At 40.2% G+C, this 24,466-nt stretch overlaps 2 protein-coding genes across 2 annotated transcripts; one reads left to right on the top strand and one right to left on the bottom strand.

Annotated features, from left to right (window-relative positions):
- Positions 1–12,204: 12,204 nt before the first annotated feature.
- LOC147633155 (uncharacterized) lies at positions 12,205–13,462 on the bottom strand. Its single transcript, XM_086805692.1, is given in 5 exon segments — positions 12,205–12,276; positions 12,424–12,548; positions 12,734–12,913; positions 12,948–13,092; positions 13,094–13,462. Coding segments are annotated over 5 exon segments (891 nt in total).
- Positions 13,463–21,066: 7,604 nt separating this feature from the next.
- Positions 21,067–22,669, top strand: LOC147633154 (uncharacterized). Its single transcript, XM_086806187.1, has one exon. It carries the CDS (start codon positions 21,172–21,174, stop codon positions 22,366–22,368), a length of 1,197 nt encoding a protein of 398 aa, XP_086662313.1. The 5' UTR covers positions 21,067–21,171; the 3' UTR covers positions 22,369–22,669.
- Positions 22,670–24,466: the final 1,797 nt, after the last annotated feature.

Genomic DNA, 24,466 nt, shown 5'->3' with positions numbered 1-24,466 from the left:
CCACATTTCAGGCATGATCCCCCAAACTTGTCAAACCTGCTTTATACTCGTCAATGACTTGCTCTTGACAATCCCTCTGCTCAATCTGATCGATAAGACCTTGATCTGATGCAACCCAATTCAGTCCAAAACAAAAAGCAATCCGCTTGTTCAATTCTCTGCAATTGAAACATCTCTTGCTGAAGATCAACCTGTGACATCAAAATATGTCCTTCAAAACATTCAAAATCAAAAATCTGATTTCCGTGATCATCGGCAACATCAGACACAATGGTCTGACTTTCTGCTTGAATTCGCAAACCATCACAATCAGCATGTAAACTCCTGTAAGGTTTGTTCAGCACATTGGGTTTCTAAGTTCAAAATCTGTTTATGGGATTCAAATATCAATTTTGCAATTTCTTTTGGCTGTAAATCCTCCTGTGCATATCTTTCTGGTGGAAATTCTTCTTGAACTGACATATTTGCCAAAAAATCCTCTTCAGCAAATCTGATTTCAGGGAATTCCTCCTGAGTTGATTCTTTATCTGTAATTCCACACATCATCCATGGAACCTAAAAACAACTAAATCACATCCTCCTCTTCATTCATCTTGGTATCCGCCTCTTCAATTGCGCTTTGAATGACATGAACAACATCATTGCTATGTATGATCTGCTTCTCCTCACAACATTCCTCAGATGCAAGTGACATGTAACCTAATGTTGAGCAATGAATCTTCCTCTTCCACTCCATGAGCATACTCTAGTGGTAGGTTAGGGGTATCTAGGGGCTCTTCTAGGCTCTCTTGGCCAACCTCCTTGTGCACCTCCTTCTCCTCCATCTTTGGTATCCCCACTTGATGGATTTCAATCTCCATGCCAACCCATCTGTCATCATCATCACTCGATTCCCCATTGAACTCATCCTCATGTGCATCTCTCAACTTCTCACATGTTTTTTGTAACTTTCCAATGCTTTTCCTACTAGAACATGACTTTCGCCTGTCTCCGTTGTGATCAGCTAACCATTCATATGCATTCTCTAAGTCATCCTCAAAATCCGCCAACCTTTCAAATGCAATCTCCATTTCCTCCCAAGATGATGCTTTATGCACTTTATGGATGATTTTATGAAACTTTGTGCATAGGTCAACCATACACCATTTCCTACATGCATCTTTATTTGAGTACTCATCAATTGCACATGGACAATCATCCACCTCATGCTTCTTACTCATGCAAACCTCACATTTTTTCTTATTCTTCTCACCCCCCATGACACACTCACATAATTAAAATACAATAATCATATTCAACCCTCAAGAAAGATTCACCACACCGATCCGAGACCCATTAAATTTGCTAAACGGAGAGCCACGGATGTTGTACCGGGATCTGCAAAGTTCATTTAATTGGCACCTTAAAATGATTGAAATATTTTAAATTGATAATATTATGATTTCTCCTTGAAAAAATTGCCATAAAAAGTTACCTTCTGGCTGCAAAGCAGATCCAATCTCTGCAAATTAGAAAAACTGTCAAACTGTGTTGTCAAACTGCACTGTCAAAATCTGCCATGATTCTCCTTGCTATGAACCTTGCTGCCTTACTACTGATCTTACAAAATAAGAATATGAAGGCTATTGTGAATTCCCTAGAATGTATTACCATTCAGCATCTGACTTCCAAGAACCATAACTGCCATTGTAACCGCCACCATAACTGCTGCTCTTGGCACTCATCCCCCTTACAAAAGAAGGTGCAAAGTGAGGGTGTTATCCACATCTGACAATCCATTTTGCACAAATTCACCTCCAATCTGTCATCAACTTGAAAGCACATATCATTCAACAAAAATATATTTGAATTGAGAACAACGTTTCCCACATCCATTTTAGAATGCACATCCATCAAACTTAAGCTTAAAATTTCATCAGCCCACATTTCAGGCATGATCCCCCAAACTTGTCAAACCTGCTTTATACTCGTCTCAATGACTTGCTCTTGACAATCCCCCTGCTCAATCTGATCGATAAGACCTTGATCTGATTCAACCCAATTCAGTCCAAAACAAAAAGCAATCCGCTTCTTCAAATTCTCTGCAATTGAAACATCTCTTGCTGAATATCAACCCGTGACATCAAAATATGTCCTTCAAAACATTCAAAATCAAAAATCTGATTTCCGTGATCATCGGCAACATCAGACACAATGGTCTGACTTTCTGCTTGAATTCGCAAACCATCACAATCAGCATGTAAACTCCTGTAAGGTTTGTTCAGCACATTGGGTTTCTAAGTTCAAAATCTGTTTATGGGATTCAAATATCAATTTTGCAATTTCTTTTGGCTGTAAATCCTCCTGTGCATATCTTTCTGGTGGAAATTCTTCTTGAACTGACATATTTGCCAAAAAATCCTCTTCAGCAAATCTGATTTCAGGGAATTCCTCCTGAGTTGATTCTTTATCTGTAATTCCACACATCATCCATGGAACCTAAAAACAACTAAATCACATCCTCCTCTTCATTCATCTTGGTATCCGCCTCTTCAATTGCGCTTTGAATGACATGAACAACATCATTGCTATGTATGATCTGCTTCTCCTCACAACATTCCTCAGATGCAAGTGACATGTAACCTAATGTTGAGCAATGAATCTTCCTCTTCCACTCCATGAGCATACTCTAGTGGTAGGTTAGGGGTATCTAGGGGCTCTTCTAGGCTCTCTTGGCCAACCTCCTTGTGCACCTCCTTCTCCTCCATCTTTGGTATCCCCACTTGATGGATTTCAATCTCCATGCCAACCCATCTGTCATCATCATCACTCGATTCCCCATTGAACTCATCCTCATGTGCATCTCTCAACTTCTCACATGTTTTTTGTAACTTTCCAATGCTTTTCCTACTAGAACATGACTTTCGCCTGTCTCCGTTGTGATCAGCTAACCATTCATATGCATTCTCTAAGTCATCCTCAAAATCCGCCAACCTTTCAAATGCAATCTCCATTTCCTCCCAAGATGATGCTTTATGCACTTTATGGATGATTTTATGAAACTTTGTGCATAGGTCAACCATACACCATTTCCTACATGCATCTTTATTTGAGTACTCATCAATTGCACATGGACAATCATCCACCTCATGCTTCTTACTCATGCAAACCTCACATTTTTTCTTATTCTTCTCACCCCCCATGACACACTCACATAATTAAAATACAATAATCATATTCAACCCTCAAGAAAGATTCACCACACCGATCCGAGACCCATTAAATTTGCTAAACGGAGAGCCACGGATGTTGTACCGGGATCTGCAAAGTTCATTTAATTGGCACCTTAAAATGATTGAAATATTTTAAATTGATAATATTATGATTTCTCCTTGAAAAAATTGCCATAAAAAGTTACCTTCTGGCTGCAAAGCAGATCCAATCTCTGCAAATTAGAAAAACTGTCAAACTGTGTTGTCAAACTGCACTGTCAAAATCTGCCATGATTCTCCTTGCTATGAACCTTGCTGCCTTACTACTGATCTTACAAAATAAGAATATGAAGGCTATTGTGAATTCCCTAGAATGTATTACCATTCAGCATCTGACTTCCAAGAACCATAACTGCCATTGTAACCGCCACCATAACTGCTGCTCTTGGCACTCATCCCCCTTACAAAAGAAGGTGCAAAGTGAGGGTGTTATCCACATCTGACAATCCATTTTGCACAAATTCACCTCCAATCTGTCATCAACTTGAAAGCACATATCATTCAACAAAAATATATTTGAATTGAGAACAACGTTTCCCACATCCATTTTAGAATGCACATCCATCAAACTTAAGCTTAAAATTTCATCAGCCCACATTTCAGGCATGATCCCCCAAACTTGTCAAACCTGCTTTATACTCGTCTCAATGACTTGCTCTTGACAATCCCCCTGCTCAATCTGATCGATAAGACCTTGATCTGATTCAACCCAATTCAGTCCAAAACAAAAAGCAATCCGCTTCTTCAAATTCTCTGCAATTGAAACATCTCTTGCTGAATATCAACCCGTGACATCAAAATATGTCCTTCAAAACATTCAAAATCAAAAATCTGATTTCCGTGATCATCGGCAACATCAGACACAATGGTCTGACTTTCTGCTTGAATTCGCAAACCATCACAATCAGCATGTAAACTCCTGTAAGGTTTGTTCAGCACATTGGGTTTCTAAGTTCAAAATCTGTTTATGGGATTCAAATATCAATTTTGCAATTTCTTTTGGCTGTAAATCCTCCTGTGCATATCTTTCTGGTGGAAATTCTTCTTGAACTGACATATTTGCCAAAAAATCCTCTTCAGCAAATCTGATTTCAGGGAATTCCTCCTGAGTTGATTCTTTATCTGTAATTCCACACATCATCCATGGAACCTAAAAACAACTAAATCACATCCTCCTCTTCATTCATCTTGGTATCCGCCTCTTCAATTGCGCTTTGAATGACATGAACAACATCATTGCTATGTATGATCTGCTTCTCCTCACAACATTCCTCAGATGCAAGTGACATGTAACCTAATGTTGAGCAATGAATCTTCCTCTTCCACTCCATGAGCATACTCTAGTGGTAGGTTAGGGGTATCTAGGGGCTCTTCTAGGCTCTCTTGGCCAACCTCCTTGTGCACCTCCTTCTCCTCCATCTTTGGTATCCCCACTTGATGGATTTCAATCTCCATGCCAACCCATCTGTCATCATCATCACTCGATTCCCCATTGAACTCATCCTCATGTGCATCTCTCAACTTCTCACATGTTTTTTGTAACTTTCCAATGCTTTTCCTACTAGAACATGACTTTCGCCTGTCTCCGTTGTGATCAGCTAACCATTCATATGCATTCTCTAAGTCATCCTCAAAATCCGCCAACCTTTCAAATGCAATCTCCATTTCCTCCCAAGATGATGCTTTATGCACTTTATGGATGATTTTATGAAACTTTGTGCATAGGTCAACCATACACCATTTCCTACATGCATCTTTATTTGAGTACTCATCAATTGCACATGGACAATCATCCACCTCATGCTTCTTACTCATGCAAACCTCACATTTTTTCTTATTCTTCTCACCCCCCATGACACACTCACATAATTAAAATACAATAATCATATTCAACCCTCAAGAAAGATTCACCACACCGATCCGAGACCCATTAAATTTGCTAAACGGAGAGCCACGGATGTTGTACCGGGATCTGCAAAGTTCATTTAATTGGCACCTTAAAATGATTGAAATATTTTAAATTGATAATATTATGATTTCTCCTTGAAAAAATTGCCATAAAAAGTTACCTTCTGGCTGCAAAGCAGATCCAATCTCTGCAAATTAGAAAAACTGTCAAACTGTGTTGTCAAACTGCACTGTCAAAATCTGCCATGATTCTCCTTGCTATGAACCTTGCTGCCTTACTACTGATCTTACAAAATAAGAATATGAAGGCTATTGTGAATTCCCTAGAATGTATTACCATTCAGCATCTGACTTCCAAGAACCATAACTGCCATTGTAACCGCCACCATAACTGCTGCTCTTGGCACTCATCCCCCTTACAAAAGAAGGTGCAAAGTGAGGGTGTTATCCACATCTGACAATCCATTTTGCACAAATTCACCTCCAATCTGTCATCAACTTGAAAGCACATATCATTCAACAAAAATATATTTGAATTGAGAACAACGTTTCCCACATCCATTTTAGAATGCACATCCATCAAACTTAAGCTTAAAATTTCATCAGCCCACATTTCAGGCATGATCCCCCAAACTTGTCAAACCTGCTTTATACTCGTCTCAATGACTTGCTCTTGACAATCCCCCTGCTCAATCTGATCGATAAGACCTTGATCTGATTCAACCCAATTCAGTCCAAAACAAAAAGCAATCCGCTTCTTCAAATTCTCTGCAATTGAAACATCTCTTGCTGAATATCAACCCGTGACATCAAAATATGTCCTTCAAAACATTCAAAATCAAAAATCTGATTTCCGTGATCATCGGCAACATCAGACACAATGGTCTGACTTTCTGCTTGAATTCGCAAACCATCACAATCAGCATGTAAACTCCTGTAAGGTTTGTTCAGCACATTGGGTTTCTAAGTTCAAAATCTGTTTATGGGATTCAAATATCAATTTTGCAATTTCTTTTGGCTGTAAATCCTCCTGTGCATATCTTTCTGGTGGAAATTCTTCTTGAACTGACATATTTGCCAAAAAATCCTCTTCAGCAAATCTGATTTCAGGGAATTCCTCCTGAGTTGATTCTTTATCTGTAATTCCACACATCATCCATGGAACCTAAAAACAACTAAATCACATCCTCCTCTTCATTCATCTTGGTATCCGCCTCTTCAATTGCGCTTTGAATGACATGAACAACATCATTGCTATGTATGATCTGCTTCTCCTCACAACATTCCTCAGATGCAAGTGACATGTAACCTAATGTTGAGCAATGAATCTTCCTCTTCCACTCCATGAGCATACTCTAGTGGTAGGTTAGGGGTATCTAGGGGCTCTTCTAGGCTCTCTTGGCCAACCTCCTTGTGCACCTCCTTCTCCTCCATCTTTGGTATCCCCACTTGATGGATTTCAATCTCCATGCCAACCCATCTGTCATCATCATCACTCGATTCCCCATTGAACTCATCCTCATGTGCATCTCTCAACTTCTCACATGTTTTTTGTAACTTTCCAATGCTTTTCCTACTAGAACATGACTTTCGCCTGTCTCCGTTGTGATCAGCTAACCATTCATATGCATTCTCTAAGTCATCCTCAAAATCCGCCAACCTTTCAAATGCAATCTCCATTTCCTCCCAAGATGATGCTTTATGCACTTTATGGATGATTTTATGAAACTTTGTGCATAGGTCAACCATACACCATTTCCTACATGCATCTTTATTTGAGTACTCATCAATTGCACATGGACAATCATCCACCTCATGCTTCTTACTCATGCAAACCTCACATTTTTTCTTATTCTTCTCACCCCCCATGACACACTCACATAATTAAAATACAATAATCATATTCAACCCTCAAGAAAGATTCACCACACCGATCCGAGACCCATTAAATTTGCTAAACGGAGAGCCACGGATGTTGTACCGGGATCTGCAAAGTTCATTTAATTGGCACCTTAAAATGATTGAAATATTTTAAATTGATAATATTATGATTTCTCCTTGAAAAAATTGCCATAAAAAGTTACCTTCTGGCTGCAAAGCAGATCCAATCTCTGCAAATTAGAAAAACTGTCAAACTGTGTTGTCAAACTGCACTGTCAAAATCTGCCATGATTCTCCTTGCTATGAACCTTGCTGCCTTACTACTGATCTTACAAAATAAGAATATGAAGGCTATTGTGAATTCCCTAGAATGTATTACCATTCAGCATCTGACTTCCAAGAACCATAACTGCCATTGTAACCGCCACCATAACTGCTGCTCTTGGCACTCATCCCCCTTACAAAAGAAGGTGCAAAGTGAGGGTGTTATCCACATCTGACAATCCATTTTGCACAAATTCACCTCCAATCTGTCATCAACTTGAAAGCACATATCATTCAACAAAAATATATTTGAATTGAGAACAACGTTTCCCACATCCATTTTAGAATGCACATCCATCAAACTTAAGCTTAAAATTTCATCAGCCCACATTTCAGGCATGATCCCCCAAACTTGTCAAACCTGCTTTATACTCGTCTCAATGACTTGCTCTTGACAATCCCCCTGCTCAATCTGATCGATAAGACCTTGATCTGATTCAACCCAATTCAGTCCAAAACAAAAAGCAATCCGCTTCTTCAAATTCTCTGCAATTGAAACATCTCTTGCTGAATATCAACCCGTGACATCAAAATATGTCCTTCAAAACATTCAAAATCAAAAATCTGATTTCCGTGATCATCGGCAACATCAGACACAATGGTCTGACTTTCTGCTTGAATTCGCAAACCATCACAATCAGCATGTAAACTCCTGTAAGGTTTGTTCAGCACATTGGGTTTCTAAGTTCAAAATCTGTTTATGGGATTCAAATATCAATTTTGCAATTTCTTTTGGCTGTAAATCCTCCTGTGCATATCTTTCTGGTGGAAATTCTTCTTGAACTGACATATTTGCCAAAAAATCCTCTTCAGCAAATCTGATTTCAGGGAATTCCTCCTGAGTTGATTCTTTATCTGTAATTCCACACATCATCCATGGAACCTAAAAACAACTAAATCACATCCTCCTCTTCATTCATCTTGGTATCCGCCTCTTCAATTGCGCTTTGAATGACATGAACAACATCATTGCTATGTATGATCTGCTTCTCCTCACAACATTCCTCAGATGCAAGTGACATGTAACCTAATGTTGAGCAATGAATCTTCCTCTTCCACTCCATGAGCATACTCTAGTGGTAGGTTAGGGGTATCTAGGGGCTCTTCTAGGCTCTCTTGGCCAACCTCCTTGTGCACCTCCTTCTCCTCCATCTTTGGTATCCCCACTTGATGGATTTCAATCTCCATGCCAACCCATCTGTCATCATCATCACTCGATTCCCCATTGAACTCATCCTCATGTGCATCTCTCAACTTCTCACATGTTTTTTGTAACTTTCCAATGCTTTTCCTACTAGAACATGACTTTCGCCTGTCTCCGTTGTGATCAGCTAACCATTCATATGCATTCTCTAAGTCATCCTCAAAATCCGCCAACCTTTCAAATGCAATCTCCATTTCCTCCCAAGATGATGCTTTATGCACTTTATGGATGATTTTATGAAACTTTGTGCATAGGTCAACCATACACCATTTCCTACATGCATCTTTATTTGAGTACTCATCAATTGCACATGGACAATCATCCACCTCATGCTTCTTACTCATGCAAACCTCACATTTTTTCTTATTCTTCTCACCCCCCATGACACACTCACATAATTAAAATACAATAATCATATTCAACCCTCAAGAAAGATTCACCACACCGATCCGAGACCCATTAAATTTGCTAAACGGAGAGCCACGGATGTTGTACCGGGATCTGCAAAGTTCATTTAATTGGCACCTTAAAATGATTGAAATATTTTAAATTGATAATATTATGATTTCTCCTTGAAAAAATTGCCATAAAAAGTTACCTTCTGGCTGCAAAGCAGATCCAATCTCTGCAAATTAGAAAAACTGTCAAACTGTGTTGTCAAACTGCACTGTCAAAATCTGCCATGATTCTCCTTGCTATGAACCTTGCTGCCTTACTACTGATCTTACAAAATAAGAATATGAAGGCTATTGTGAATTCCCTAGAATGTATTACCATTCAGCATCTGACTTCCAAGAACCATAACTGCCATTGTAACCGCCACCATAACTGCTGCTCTTGGCACTCATCCCCCTTACAAAAGAAGGTGCAAAGTGAGGGTGTTATCCACATCTGACAATCCATTTTGCACAAATTCACCTCCAATCTGTCATCAACTTGAAAGCACATATCATTCAACAAAAATATATTTGAATTGAGAACAACGTTTCCCACATCCATTTTAGAATGCACATCCATCAAACTTAAGCTTAAAATTTCATCAGCCCACATTTCAGGCATGATCCCCCAAACTTGTCAAACCTGCTTTATACTCGTCTCAATGACTTGCTCTTGACAATCCCCCTGCTCAATCTGATCGATAAGACCTTGATCTGATTCAACCCAATTCAGTCCAAAACAAAAAGCAATCCGCTTCTTCAAATTCTCTGCAATTGAAACATCTCTTGCTGAATATCAACCCGTGACATCAAAATATGTCCTTCAAAACATTCAAAATCAAAAATCTGATTTCTGTGATCATCGACAACATCAGACACAATGGTCCTCACATTTTTTCTTATTCTTCTCACCCCCCATGACACACTCACATAATTAAAATACAACAATCATATTCAGCCCTCAAGAAAGATGCACCACACCAATCCGAGACCCATTAAATTTGCTAAACGGAGAGCCACGGATGTCGTACCGCGATCTGCAAAGTTCATTTAATTGGCTGCTTAAAATGATTGAAATATTTTAAATTGATAATATTATGATTTCTCCTTGAAAAGGAACCTTGCCGCCTTACTACTAATCTTACAAAATAAGAATATGAAGGCTATTGTGAATTCCCTAGAATGTATTACCATTCAGCATCTGACTTCTAAGAACCATAACTGCCATTGTAACCGCCACCATAACTGCTGCTCGGCATCTTCTTGGCAGTCATCCCCCTTACAAAAGAAGGTGCAAAGTGAGGGTGTTATCCACATCTGACAATCCATTTTGCACAAATTCACCTCCAATCTGTCATCAACTTGAAAGCACATATCATTAAACAAAAATATATTTGAATTGAGAACAACGTTTCCCACATCCATTTTAGAATGCACATCCATCAAACTTAAGCTTAAAATTTCATCAACCCACATTTCAGGCATGATCCCCTAAACTTGTCAAACCTGCTTTATACTCGCCAATGACTTGCTCTTGACAATCCCCCTGCTCAATCTGATTGATAAGACCTTGATCTGATTTAACCCAATTCAGTCCAAAACAAAAAGCAATCCGCTTGTTCAAATTCTCCGCAATTGAAACATCTCTTGCTGAATATCAACCTGTGACATCAAAATATGTCCTTCAAAACATTCAAAATAAAAAATCTGATTTTCGTGATCATCGACAACATTAGGCACAATGGTCTGACTTTCTGCTTGAATTCGCAAACCATCACAATCAGCATGTGTAAACTCCTGTAAGGTTTGTTCAGCACATTGGGTTTCTAAGTTCAAAATCTGTTTATGGGATTCAAATATCAATTTTGCAATATCTTTTGGCTGTAAATCCTCCTGTGCAGATCTTTCTGGTGGAAATTCTTCTTGAACTGACATATTTGCCAAAAAATCTTCTTCAGCAAATCTGATTTCAGGGAATTCCTCCTGAGTTGATTCTTTATCTGTAATTCCACACATCATCCATGGAACCTAAAAACAACTGAATCACATCCTCCTCTTTATTCATCTTGGTATGATCCGCCTCTTTGAATGACATGAACAACATCATTGCTATGTATGATCTGCTTCTCCTCACAACATTCCTCAGATGCAAGTGACATCTAACCTAATGTTGAGCAATGAATCTTCCTCTTCCACTCCATGAGCATACTCTAGTAGTAGGTTAGGGGTATCTAGGGGCTCTTCTAGGCTCTCTTGGCCAACCTCCTTTTGCACCTCCTTCTCCTCCATCTTTGGTATCCCCACTTGATGGATTTCAATCTCCATGCCAACCCATCTGTCATCATCATCACTCGATTCCATTGAGCTCATCCTCATGTGCATCTCTCAACTTCTCACATGCTTTTTGTAACTTCCCAATGCTTTTCCTACTAGAACATGACTTTCGCCTGTCTCCTTTGTGATCAGCTAACCATTCATTTGCATTCTCTAAGTCATCCTCAAAATCCGCCAACCTTTCAAATGCAGTCTCCATTTCCTCCCAAGATGATGCTTTATGCACTTTATGGATGATTTTATGAAACTTTGTGCATAGGTCAACCATACACCATTTCCTACATGCATCTTTATTTGAGCACTCATCAATTGCACATGGACAATCATCCACCTCATGCTTCCTACTCATGCAAACCTCGCATTTTTTCTTATTCTTCTCACCCCCCATGACACACTCACATAATTAAAATACAACAATCATATTCAGCCCTCAAGAAAGATGCACCACACCAATCCGAGACCCATTAAATTTGCTAAACGGAGAGCCACGGATGCTGTACCGAGATCCAGAAAGTTCATTTAATTGGCTGCTTAAAATGATTGAAATATTTTAAATTGATAATATTATGATTTCTCCTTGAAAAAATTGCCATAAAAAGTTACCTTCTGGCTGCAAAGCAGATCCAGTCTGCAAATCAGAAAAACTGTCAAACTGTGTTGTCAAACTGCACTGTCAAAATCTGCCATGATCCTCCTTGCTATGAACCTTGCCGCCTTACTACTGATCTTACAAAATAAGAATATGAAGGCTATTGTGAATTCCCTAGAATGTATTACCATTCAGCATCTGACTTCCAAGAACCATAACTGCCATTGTAACCGCCACCATAACTGCTGCTCGGCATCTTCTTGGCACTCATTCCCCTTACAAAAGAAGGTGCAAAGTGAGGGTGTTATCCACATCTGACAATCCATTTTGCACAAATTCACCTCCAATCTGTCATCAACTTGAAAGCACATCATTCATCAACAAAAATATATTTGAATTGAGAACCACATCCATTTTAGAATGCACATCCATCAAACTTAAGCTTAAAATTTCATCAGCCCACATTTCAGGCATGATCCCCCAAACTTGTCAAACCTGCTTTATACTCGTCTCAATGACTTGCTCTTGACAATCCCCCTGCTCAATCTGATCGATAAGACCTTGATCTGATGCAACCCACTTTAGTCCAAAACAAAAAGCAATCCGCTTGTTCAAATTCTCTGCAATTGAAACATCTCTTTTTGAATATCAAACCGTGACATCAAAATATGTCCTTCAAAACATTCAAAATCAAAAATCTGATTTCCGTGATCATCGACAACATCAGACACAATGGTCTGACTTTTTGCTTGAATTCGCAAACCATCACAATCAGCATGTGTAAACTCCTATAAGGTTTGTTCACCACATTGGGTTTCTAAGTTCAAAATCTGTTTATGGGATTCAAATATCAATTTTGCAATATCTTTTGGCTGTAAATCCTCCTGTGCAGATCTTTCTGGTGGAAATTCTTCTTGAACTGACATATTTGCCAAAAAATCCTCTTCAGTAAATCTGATTTCAGGGAATTCCTCCTGAGTTGATTCTTTATCTGTAATTCCACACATCATCCATGGAACCTAAAAACAACTGAATCACATCCTCGTCTTCATTCATCTTGGTATCCACCTCTTCAATTGCGCTTTGAATGACATGAACAACATCATTGCTATGTATGATCTGCTTCTCCTCACAACATTCCTCAGATGCAAGTGACATCTAACCTAATGTTGAGCAATGAATCTTCCTCTTCCACTCCATGAGCATACTCTAGTGGTAGGTTAGGGGTATCTAGGGGCTCTTCTAGGCTCTCTTGGCCAACCTCCTTTTGCACCTCCTTCTCCTCCATCTTTGGTATCCCCACTTGATGGATTTCAATCTCCATGCCAACCCATCTGTCATCATCATCACTTGATTCCCCATTGAACTCATCCTCATGTGCATCTCTCAACTTCTCACATGCTTTTTGTAACTTCCCAATGCTTTTCCTACTAGAACATGACTTTCGCCTGTCTCCTTTGTGATCAGCTAACCATTCATATGCATTCTCTAAGTCATCCTCAAAATCCGCCAACCTTTCAAATGCAGTCTCCATTTCCTCCCAAGATGATGCTTTATGCACTTTATGGATGATTTTATGAAACTTTGTGCATAGGTCAACTATACACCATTTCCTACATGCATCTTTATTTGAGCACTCATCAATTGCACATGGACAATCATCCACCTCATGCTTCCTACTCATGCAAACCTCACATTTTTTTCTTATTCTTCTCACCCCCCATGACACACACATAATTAAAATACAACAATCATATTCAGCCCTCAAGAAAGATGCACCACACCAATCCGAGACCCATTAAATTTGCCAAACAGAGAGCCACGGATGCTGTACCGAGATCCGCATAGTTTATTTAATTGGCTGATTAAAATGATTGAAATATTTTAAATTGATAATATTATGATTTCTCCTTGAAAAAATTACCATAAAAAGTTACCTTCTGGCTGCAAAGCAGATCCGGTCTGCAAATCAGAAAAACTGTCATAAAATTGCCATAAAAAGTTACCTTCTGGCTGCAAAGCAGATCCAGTCTGCAAATCAGAAAAACTGTCAAACTGTGTTGTCAAACTGTACTGTCAAAATCTGCCATGATCCTCCTTGCTATGAACCTTGCCGCCTTACTACTGATCTTACAAAATAAGAATATGAAGGCTATTGTGAATTCCCTAGAATGTATTACCATTCAGCATCTGACTTCCAAGAACCATAACTGCCATTGTAACCGCCACCATAACTGCTACTCGGCATCTTCTTGGCACTCATCCCCCTTACAAAAGAAAGCATACTCAACCTTGAACACCCTTCATAAGCACCGTCATTCAAATTACACCCTTTCTTCAAAATAGACAAACTGATTCTTCTTCAATCTTCTGGACAGCCTGTCTGAATCAAATTTTACCTCCTAAATGTGATTTTGCCTCTTGAATCTAATTTCGCCTTCTGAATCTGATTTCAAAACAGCACCTGAATCTGATTTTGCCTCCTGAATCTGATTTCGAAATAGCACCTGAATCAGCAGTGCCTGAATCTACAACAATTGCTTTGCATGCTCGTATTGTAGGCTCCATCCTAATCAACCATTGTGGTTGAAACCACTGTGAATCGCCAGTGTTTACTTATCTCACAGCCAAGCAGTTTTTGCACAGGAAATTGTCACACAGGAACTGTCATTTTAAATGACTCCTACTCTTGTCAGACCAAGAAAATCCTCACACACACAGAACTTCAGTTCCAAAACACACACATTCCTCTCAAATCACTACTACATTGTATCTACACTCAAGACACTGAATATGCAAAGTACAGGAAACAGGAAAAAGACAGATAGACTGACAAACTGCATCTTGCATTCAGAAATCCACCATAGCTACACAGAAAATCTGCCTAGTATCAAGAACGTCCATAACTGAAAAGCCTTCTCCCTTTTCAAGAACCAAACGACTTTTTAACTTCTAAGATATGAAAAGTCCCCAAAATAGACTAAGGATTCATACATATGATAAAAGTAATTCCTCCTAAGGTCTAGCCTAAACACGGGAATCGAACCCGTGTTTTCAAATTCAAGGGTCCGCTCTTGAAATCAATTCAGACACGTCCGTACCTGCTATCGGATTCGAACCGATAACCTGGAGCAGATATTCGAAGTCTGTTGCGTTTACCAATTCCACCAAGCAGGTACGCTCACTATCGGACTCGAACCGATAACCCTTGAAATGGAACATATTTTAAGTCTGTCGTGTTTACCATTTTCACCAAGTGAGCAAACGGGAAAGCAAAGCTCTTTTGAGAGAGAATGTGGGGCGGGGATCAGAATCTCTTGCTGCTCTGCCCGACCCACCACTCGGGCCCTCGTCCGCCACTTTCTTCTCTAGACACCCCGGTTCCGCTAGACGGAGTTTGCTTTGGCTCCGGCCACAGACCCACGGTTCTTTACCAGGGGTTCTTGGCGGGAGGGATTGAGGTGACCATGTCAACTCGGAGCAGCAGCACTCTGTAGAAGCTGGCTCAAGGTCACGCTTTTTTGTGTTTATCACTCCTTTTGTTTTGCCTTCTCTTTGCATCACCGGTGTGTTCACATAGCATGGTTTTGTGTATAGCCCCCGGAGACACAAGACCCGCCGTCCAAGTTATTCCTTTTATTATTATTACTATCTCTTTTTTTTCGGTTGGAAATAGATTGGTACAGGGAAGCCCATCGTCCTCGTGGCGCTTTCACCTCTCGCCTATCAATTAATCCATATACAGTTAATCATCATTCGTCTCATCTTAATTACTTTCTTGTGTCCATATTATCTGTTCTTTGTACCATTCGGGATTCACAGGTCGGAGCCTTATGAAAACATAAGGGTTCTCAGGCAGAATATTCATAATATCATCGTTAGGCAAGCTCTCCTCTCGAGAGGCGTGATATCATCGTTAGGCAAGCTCTCCTCATTAGAATCACACACTTGAACAAATATAAAAGCATTAAGCAACAGCTGGCAGCTATTGGCAAAAAGATAGAAGATGATGAGGCACTAGCAGTACTTCTGTAGAGTGTGGACAAAGGTGATTATGAAAACATTGTAGCAACACTAAAGAATGTACCTGAATTGAAGCTACACGAGATAGAAGCAGCTCTACTAGAGCAAGAGAGCAGAGGCAAAGAGAAGAAATGGCTCGACTCAACAGCAGGAGAAGAAAAAGCATTCTTCATCCGAGGAGGATTCTCTCAAGGACGAGGACGAGGAAGAGGCAGAGTAGGAGGGAGGACCTTCACTTGCCACAAATGTGGAAAGCCAGGACACATGGCAAGAGACTGCTACAACAAACCCAGTGGAGAAGGAACGACATTGGCAAACTTCATGGAGGCTCCAAAGGAAGTGGAGTCGAATCATCTTTTCTAAGAGAGAGAGAGAGAGAGAGAGAGAGAGAGAGAGAGACCCCACAACCCAATGTAACGTGCCCCAATAAAGTAAAACCACCTCTGAGCCACCGATGATGTAGGCCACGTGGTAGATGTATGTGTGAGCACTTTAGTCAAGGTCGCGGGCACTTATAGTAGCCTTGGACACATAGAGAGAGAGTGTGTGTCAAGGACTATGGAGTTTAGGGACTTGAGGCGCACTGGTCGCGAGCTATCAAGTAAGAGGGAAACTTGGTATAGGGTCCAGGTGTGCTAGAGAGTATTCATTTGAGGGGAGGTGTTGAAAATACAAGTGAATAGGGTGTGTGCGGGAATAAGCCCTTGGTTAGAGGCTGTAAAAGAGAATGAGTAAATGTGAAAGAACTTGTGAAAAGGTGAGAAGAATCTACTGGGAGAGAATAAAGGGTAGCATGAGAAGATTTAGGAAGTGTGGAGATATTCTGGGAAGTGTGGAGATATTCTGGGAAAAGTGAAGAGGTGGAGAGAATCACGGAAAAGAGGTGGAGTGAATCATGGAGATGCTTGATGTGAACTCTATAAATTGAGGCATTGCCCTAATGAGAATTTGCTAGTTTTTGAGTATCCATGTCTACATTAATCTATTTGTTAATTACCCATTAATTATATCTTAATTATTTACTAATCACTTTGTTAATGATGTTGATTCTAGTGTTTGATCCACCATAACACATCACAATGCTCAAATTTCAACACGCAAATCGAACACTCATTAAGATTTTGTACGGTGTTTGGTAGGTTCAATTCCTACTACATCGAAAAGAATGCATTGGATGGATGCCTGGGCATTGAGAGGGAAGGACACCCCCAAAGGCGAAAGGCCATGGGGAGATAGTCTGTGGTCAGGGTTTCCAATCGGGAAACCGTATCCAAGCTTGCCGGGCATGCCATTTGTTGCGGCTCCGCCTCGGACTTGAGAGACTTAGCGAACACCCACGAGTGGATTGACTATTTGAAAACACCCGTTACATAGCACGAAATCCCCGGATCGATCCCCCTCAACATTGAAGTGACACCCCCTGGTGTCACCGTGCTGGAAACCTACTGTCTCGAGGGGAATAGAGCAAGGTTGTCATCAACCCCACTATGGTCAAATTACTCGTACACCAGAACTCATCCAACACTCACGGATCAATTGCCCTTATCCAAGCAATCTTTCCGGATGGTGGGATAGAGGGTCACGGAAAGGGACTGAGAGCACTCCTACTATACAGGCTCCTTCTCGGCGAAATCGTCGCTCATGAGAGGGAAATTGACAAAGCCTAGAGTGATTTCTCGTTCTCCCTCGAGTTTCCTTGCTATAGTCCCGGAGTGAATATGATTCCCATCGGACATACGTAGTAATGCTTTGGCTAATACACAAAAATGTATATCGTGATTTCTCTGTCTATCAGTGACAGCAAGGAAAGGAAAAGAACTGAGACTCCATTAGTAGTGGCGAGCGAAAGCGGATTAGGCAAAGAAAGAGGAAGGGGCCCCGAGAGGGGACCCCCGCTTTCCCCAGCCCCATGCGGGGGAGAACTTGCAGTAGGGGGAAGGGTGGGAACCCCCCCTCAAGGAATTCTGAAAAGGTTGGAAGATCTGGCCAAAGAAGGTGATAGCCCTGTAGATCTTTCCTGGCAAGTTTGATTACCATTGCAAAACGCGGATACCGTGTTTGAATAATGATCACTTTTACGTGACTAAGGGGGACCACCCCCGCGGCCTAAGTATTCTTCAATGATCGATAGCGTACCACAAGTACCGTGAAGGAAAAGTGAAAAGACCCCACCATATGCCGGGAGTGCAATAGAAAACCTGAAATCCGATGCAAACCATCAGTCAGAAGAGCGAAGCTGAGAAAACGCTTTCAGAGGCAAAGGCACTAATGTTCGATGGAACGCACACGTGAACCTGAGAAAGCGTTGTAGCTTTTAGAGGCAAAGCCACCATTATACTCTCTATATTTGATCCATAAAAAAGCTTATTAAAGGGTAAATCCCTTTAACCGAAACCGAAACCGATTGGAGGTAGGAGAACCGGTAATAGAAGTAAACCTCGCAATAGAAAGATCTTTATGGGATTAAATCTATCCGGGACATTAGGCATGGCACCTGTCAAAAAGCAACTATGCTTGTATTCCTCATGTGAATAAAAAAGCAATTATACTTATATTCCTCATGTGAATAAAAAAGCAACTATACTTGTGTGAATAATAGTTGTAGGCCATTTTACACAATTATTTTAGAAAAAATCAGACCGTTAGAGATGCTAATGGTGGATGAACTGTCGACTCTTACACAGAGGTGAGATTCGATGGGAGTTGCGCATCATGGCCGAGGGTGCCGGAAGGACTACCTACTGCTTGAAAATGCAGAGAACATGCACGCCTGCTGTGCTAAAACTCATCGCTAGCTAGTAGAGGTCGTCTCACTAACGCGCAGCTTACCACATACAGAATCCCTTCGTAGTCGATGCAGCTTGGATTGCATAAAGATGTTACTGCCCCATGCTCCACTAATGCCATGCACAGGTCCCCTCCGCTGCTGCTCACACAATACTGCAGAATATGCACCACAACAGTAAAAGTTGCAGCTTTACACAGTCTTATACCTAGAAAATCTTGCTCACAAAGGCATGCGCACAAGCTATGAAAGCAATTAGTGGCACCTTAAAATAGGTGCAGACGGCATAACATCGTGAAGGAAGCTCATGATAAGTTAATAAAAAAAATGATCAAAGCCATAACTGATTAAGCAAAGTGATTAGTTTAATCAAGATTAAGACAACACAAATTATGCATAAACAAGGCTATGATTTCACCCACTGGTGCAAAATATTGAATAGCTACGGGTTATGTTAAAAACCTCTTATCTGTGAATTTTTCATGTTTAAAATAACATCTTTTTGTATGAAGCATAGACAAGGCTATGATTTCACCTGTAACATGCACTACTAAGAAAACCTACATACCATATGCATTCACGGGTATTTAAAAAACCCCTTATCTGTAAAATTTTCATGTTTAAAATGATATTTTTTATATAAAAACTTATTTTAAAAATTAAAAAAATAATTTTAAAAATCTCTTTTGTAAAAGAATTTTTCAAAAATCAATAAAGAAATCCCTTTTATAAAAGTATTTTTTGTAAATTTATCTTAAATTTTTAAATTGAAAAAACCCTTCATTTGAATCCACACATTCTATACTATAGATTTCAATACTAATTCCACTCATGAATGAGCTTGAGATTACATCAACTTATAGGTCAACAAGGAGCATCTTAATCCACAATCATCTCAATGAATTTGTCTATCAAATCTCCACCTCCTCCATAATTCTCTTAATTCGCATCCATGAGTCTCTCAATCAAACCATGTGGCGAGGAATCTACCCACTTCACCTTTTACAATTCACCAACTGAAATAAGCCTTCTAACACAATTTACATACACACACACATCCATCATTTTTTCCATTTTTTGTTCATTAATTTATGGAGGATGTATGCTCTTCCAAACCACGGAGGCTACATGGTTTTGTAAAATACAAGTGATCAATTACATTACAAGATATTGACAGACTTGTTATTCAAAGGAAAGGAGATTTGGTAGTATTAGTGATGAGGAGGATTATTAACTTCATAGGGCTACCTTCCCAAAATATTGGGTTCACTTTAGGCAAAGATGAATTGTGTTGAGAACCTAATGGCAATAGCTTCTTTTGTAGCTAAATCCAACAGCCTCTTTGTAGCATTCACTCAGGTGGACCAATAAGGATTTTTATTGGAGTTCTTAGATTTACACATTAGGGAAAATTTGGGGTCTTAAAGGGGCGGGGCCTCTTCAAAAAAGTGGAAAACGGGGCATGGACCAAATTTGGAGAGACAGGCTATTACATCAATAGAATTCAAATATAAACTTTGGAGAGAAGGTTATATCTTCCTTATCTTTTATAGAAACCCCTCAATGATGCTTTCTTTCTCTCTAGAATTTAAGCACTACTGGAAAAGAGGCATCAATGATTGAGTATCCATGTATCCACTCAAGAATAGGACTCATCTTGTTGTAGATTAGAGAAAATATCACCAACTAGCACCCACCAATGATGCAAGCACATAAAACCTAGCCAATGCGTTATCAAACCCTACCATTTTATGGACTTTTGCATCATAATTTCTTGTACTTGCGCTAGTACTTTACCAAAATTCTTTGGCACTGGCAAATAATTCACACCTAAAGTGGAGGCTAGTAGCACGTTGTGACAAATTCACACACAAAGTTTTTTTGGGGTTTTTTTAAAGAAAAGCGCAGCTATATTAAAGGATAAAGATAAAAGTGCAATGTGGCAAATTCCCAAATATTGTGTTTGTTTTTTTTTTGGGGGGGGGGGGGGGGGGGGGGGTTCATAATGGCAAAAGTGCAATAAACCATGAGTAGGTGGTGGGTAAGGAGAGTGCAATGTAGACTATGGCCTTGTGGTAGGGTGCTATTTGTGGGAGCTAATGGTGGTTGAATGTGAAAGGACTCAGAAAGTTTTCCCAATACGAGACAGGAAGAGGTGCCAGGGCCCAGAGGGGTCGGTGCACAGCGTGATACCAAGAAGATGGGTTCACACGCACCCGATGACACACACATTCTTCACATGAGACACGGCATAACCACAGCCATGGAGTCTTTGCGTTCACATCTATTCATTGGTCAATGGCCGTGTAACGAGCACTATATAGAAGGAGCCTTCTGCGCACTGTAAGCTACCTCTGTGGTGAGCTTCTACACTTCATCTTCAAGCAGTATCAAGCTTGCTTTCTGAATTAGGGTTTTACACTAGTTGGGCAAGTATGGATAAGACTCTAATTCAGCCCCTGATCCTTATCCTCTTATTATCAAGCTCATTAATCTTGTTTACAGAAGCAAACACGTTTTGCTCTAGGGCTGCAGCCAGTAGATCATGCGCTAAACCACCCACCATTGACAACATCAACTTGGAGGCTTACCTTGGCCACTGGTACGAAATTGGCAGCACAGCCAGCTTCAAGCTTCTAACTGAGTCAGGATTAGTTTGTAATCAAGCTCAGTATAGCTCAACCGCTGGCAAGATAACCTTGATTAACAGCGGGCTTAAGGTCATTAATCCTCTGGCCGTTGCAGAAGTTGGGACTGTTAATCTTGCAGCGAGAGGGGTCTGCGCGGGCGCGAGAGAGGTTTGTTATCAATTAGCGGCCGTAAGCGAGGTCAGCCAAGCATTAAAGGATATTAACACAACAGAGTCTAGTGTGCTAGCTGAATCTGCTAATAATCTGGCGAGGTCTGCAGAGGCCGCAGGAGTGGCTCTACAAGAGATAGCTGATGATGTGAGCCAGGTACAGCAATTGAATGGGCAGATAAGCCAAGCTAATTCTTCTCTGAAATCAAGTATCGGCGATATAAAGGGCTATGTGAAGGAAGGAAGCAACGAGCAAGGTGCAGTGAGTGGATTAGTGGGTGATTTAAACAAGATTAGGGCACAAGTGTTGGAGATTAGCTACAAAATATCAAGAGGAGAAACTAAGCATGCTTTAGAGCAAGCCTCTGGATCACTAAACTCAATAGCTCTCAAGGTAGGGGCAAGCAGCACAGCCATGGAGGTTGGCTTGAAGGCCATCGAAGGGGGGTCCAGTGCTTTACTAATGAATGGGCAACCAATTGGAGATGGCCAAGTGTCATCTGTGAATGGCAACATCACCCAGCCAAGTGCCACCTCAGCAGGCAAACTAGAAGTCAGCATCAATGGGGTGAAGGCACCCTATTGGATCATTGCATTGGAAAGTGATAATGGTGGGTCCTACTACTCAGCTGCCTTGGTGTACTCTTGCAGTGAGGTGGCTGGAGTGTCTGCCAAGTCCCTCTTCATCTTGTCCAGAGAACCCCAGCTTGATAACTCCATAGTGGACAAATTCCTTGCCAAGGCTGAGTCCCTTGGTATCTACAATGACTGTGAGGACCCTTTCCTCCTCACCCTCCAAAGAGGTGGTGAGTGTGGCAAGCCTTCTACATAATCCACCACCTTCACCATCTTCCTCGCCGTGCCGCCGCCGCCACTTTCTGTGCCATGGAACCACCATCGTCATCGTCATCATCTACATCATCATTGTCATCGTCATCAATTCAATAAGACCCTACTTTGTACACGTAACTTCCTTCACACATGACCTTGCACCATCCCACAATTTTGCTCTCATCTTGCCTGCAAGTCTATGTAGCAAGAGAGTGCCCAGGTTCTCAACATTTTGTAGCAAGAGACTTATTTTCCTATTATTGTAAGCCCTTGGTTCATAATAAATAATAAGTCTTCTTTAATTTTAGTCTAAGTGTAGATATATTGTTTTGGTTCTTGATAAGTTAAATCTCCCTAACATAAAATGTGTTAGCAAGCATTCCATCAATACTTTTAGGTGATTAAAAGCTTATGTTAATTGAAACTCTTGTGATCTCAATCCTCTAATACGTGTGTTAAACTCTCTTAAGTTACTTTTGGGGTCAATTTGCTCTCAACCTTATTTTCCTATTATTATAAGCCCTTCATGATTCATAATAAATAATAAGTCTTCTTTAATTTAATTTTATTTTTTTGGGATCATAATATATTTATATTAACTATTCAAAAATAGTCATACATCACCCCCAAGAACCCGACTATCAAACTCAGTCATATATCACCCCACAGACACAATTATCTACTCCTTTTTTATCTCATTCAAGATTTTACAAAGAAATTCCCATCTTTCATCTTCACATAAGAAGCTAGACTGATCCCTTGAGATCTGATATCCCAATAATAAGCAAGCCTCCATCATGGCCTCAGCAGTGCAGCCCCAGGGAGATTGTTTTTCCAACATTCTCCATTCGATCCAATTGTTTTTCCTTGTGGTACCATCTCTGAGTTTTCGGACCAAATCTAGGAGGCCTTTTCTTCTCAATCCAGCACCTCACCTGCATCCAACAAATCCACATTAGGGAGAGACCCCTTGTATGCATGAAGCTCTACCAAAATAACAAGGAAATAATCAAGGTCAATTCCTCTGAATCAGTAAATCCAGCTCCATAGACCTAATTTTATTTACATTACATAGAGACCAACACATGCATATACATTTATACATCAATTCAGTATCTTGTAATCCTGTACATGTAGTCTTCAAAAAAACAATTTCATTTCTGCTAGTCCAGATTTCCCATAAAGTGCAAGTTCTGACAATGTTAAAACCAACCCACTGAGCTCATCATTGACTACCCACTTCCCAAGTAGCCAGTCCTCCCAAAAGGTTTGCATGTTCAGACCCTTCTATATCCACCTAGTCATTTTGCACCAGGTGCTCCTTAAGGCTGGGCATTCCCAAAACACATGCTTGCCACTTTCTATAGAGGACCTGCTTCTAGGGCAAATGCCACTAGCCATGTTGCTTTTATGCAGCTTATAATCAATAGGAAGTGCCCACATGCAAACCTTCCATAAAAAGACTTGAAATTTCCTAAGGACCTGACAGTTCCATATCGAGCAAAATGTGCTAACTTAGCATAGTTAGTGGCAACTAGTGAGAAGTTAAATTGAAATCATCGTTAAATACTACACAACCTAGTTAATCGGGCATTGGAAAAAATGGCCTCAAAATTTTGGTTGATAAAGCCCTCTAATTTACAAATAATTGGTGCCAAATAGCCAGTTGGCCAAACCCAGGTCAACTAGCATGTTCACGAAAGGATATATAACTATCAACTAGCATGTGAAAGGATTTGGCCAATAATGGAAATAATGAACCATTAATAAGGCCAATTCAAATTAATGAGGCATGGGTTCACTTAGATTAGGTATAGACAAACCCATCCTCCACGACTCCACTTTTTCATGAACAATCTAGAGTGCACAATGCCCCTAATGGTGGGCACCCTTAGCTTGCACTTAAGCACAGTGTCACTGTGGGGGGGATCACTTTACACATATGTAGCATAGAACCTTAGTGTACGAAGGGGTTTTTTTTTACTTGGACAACTTACATGCCGTATAAATGCAAGAGGGTATTCACAAACAATCATTTAATATAAGTTATTTATGTAAATTTACATAGGGGGATTTCTAATTCAAAATCTAAATATATA

The sequence above is a fragment of the Cibotium barometz genome, chromosome 12 (genome assembly GCF_041138505.1).
Source record: "Cibotium barometz isolate CiBa-2024 chromosome 12, ASM4113850v1, whole genome shotgun sequence".
Lineage (NCBI taxonomy): Eukaryota > Viridiplantae > Streptophyta > Polypodiopsida > Cyatheales > Cibotiaceae > Cibotium > Cibotium barometz.
The sequence above is the reverse complement of the archived record's forward strand: the minus strand, read 5'-3'. Positions and strand labels throughout refer to the sequence as shown.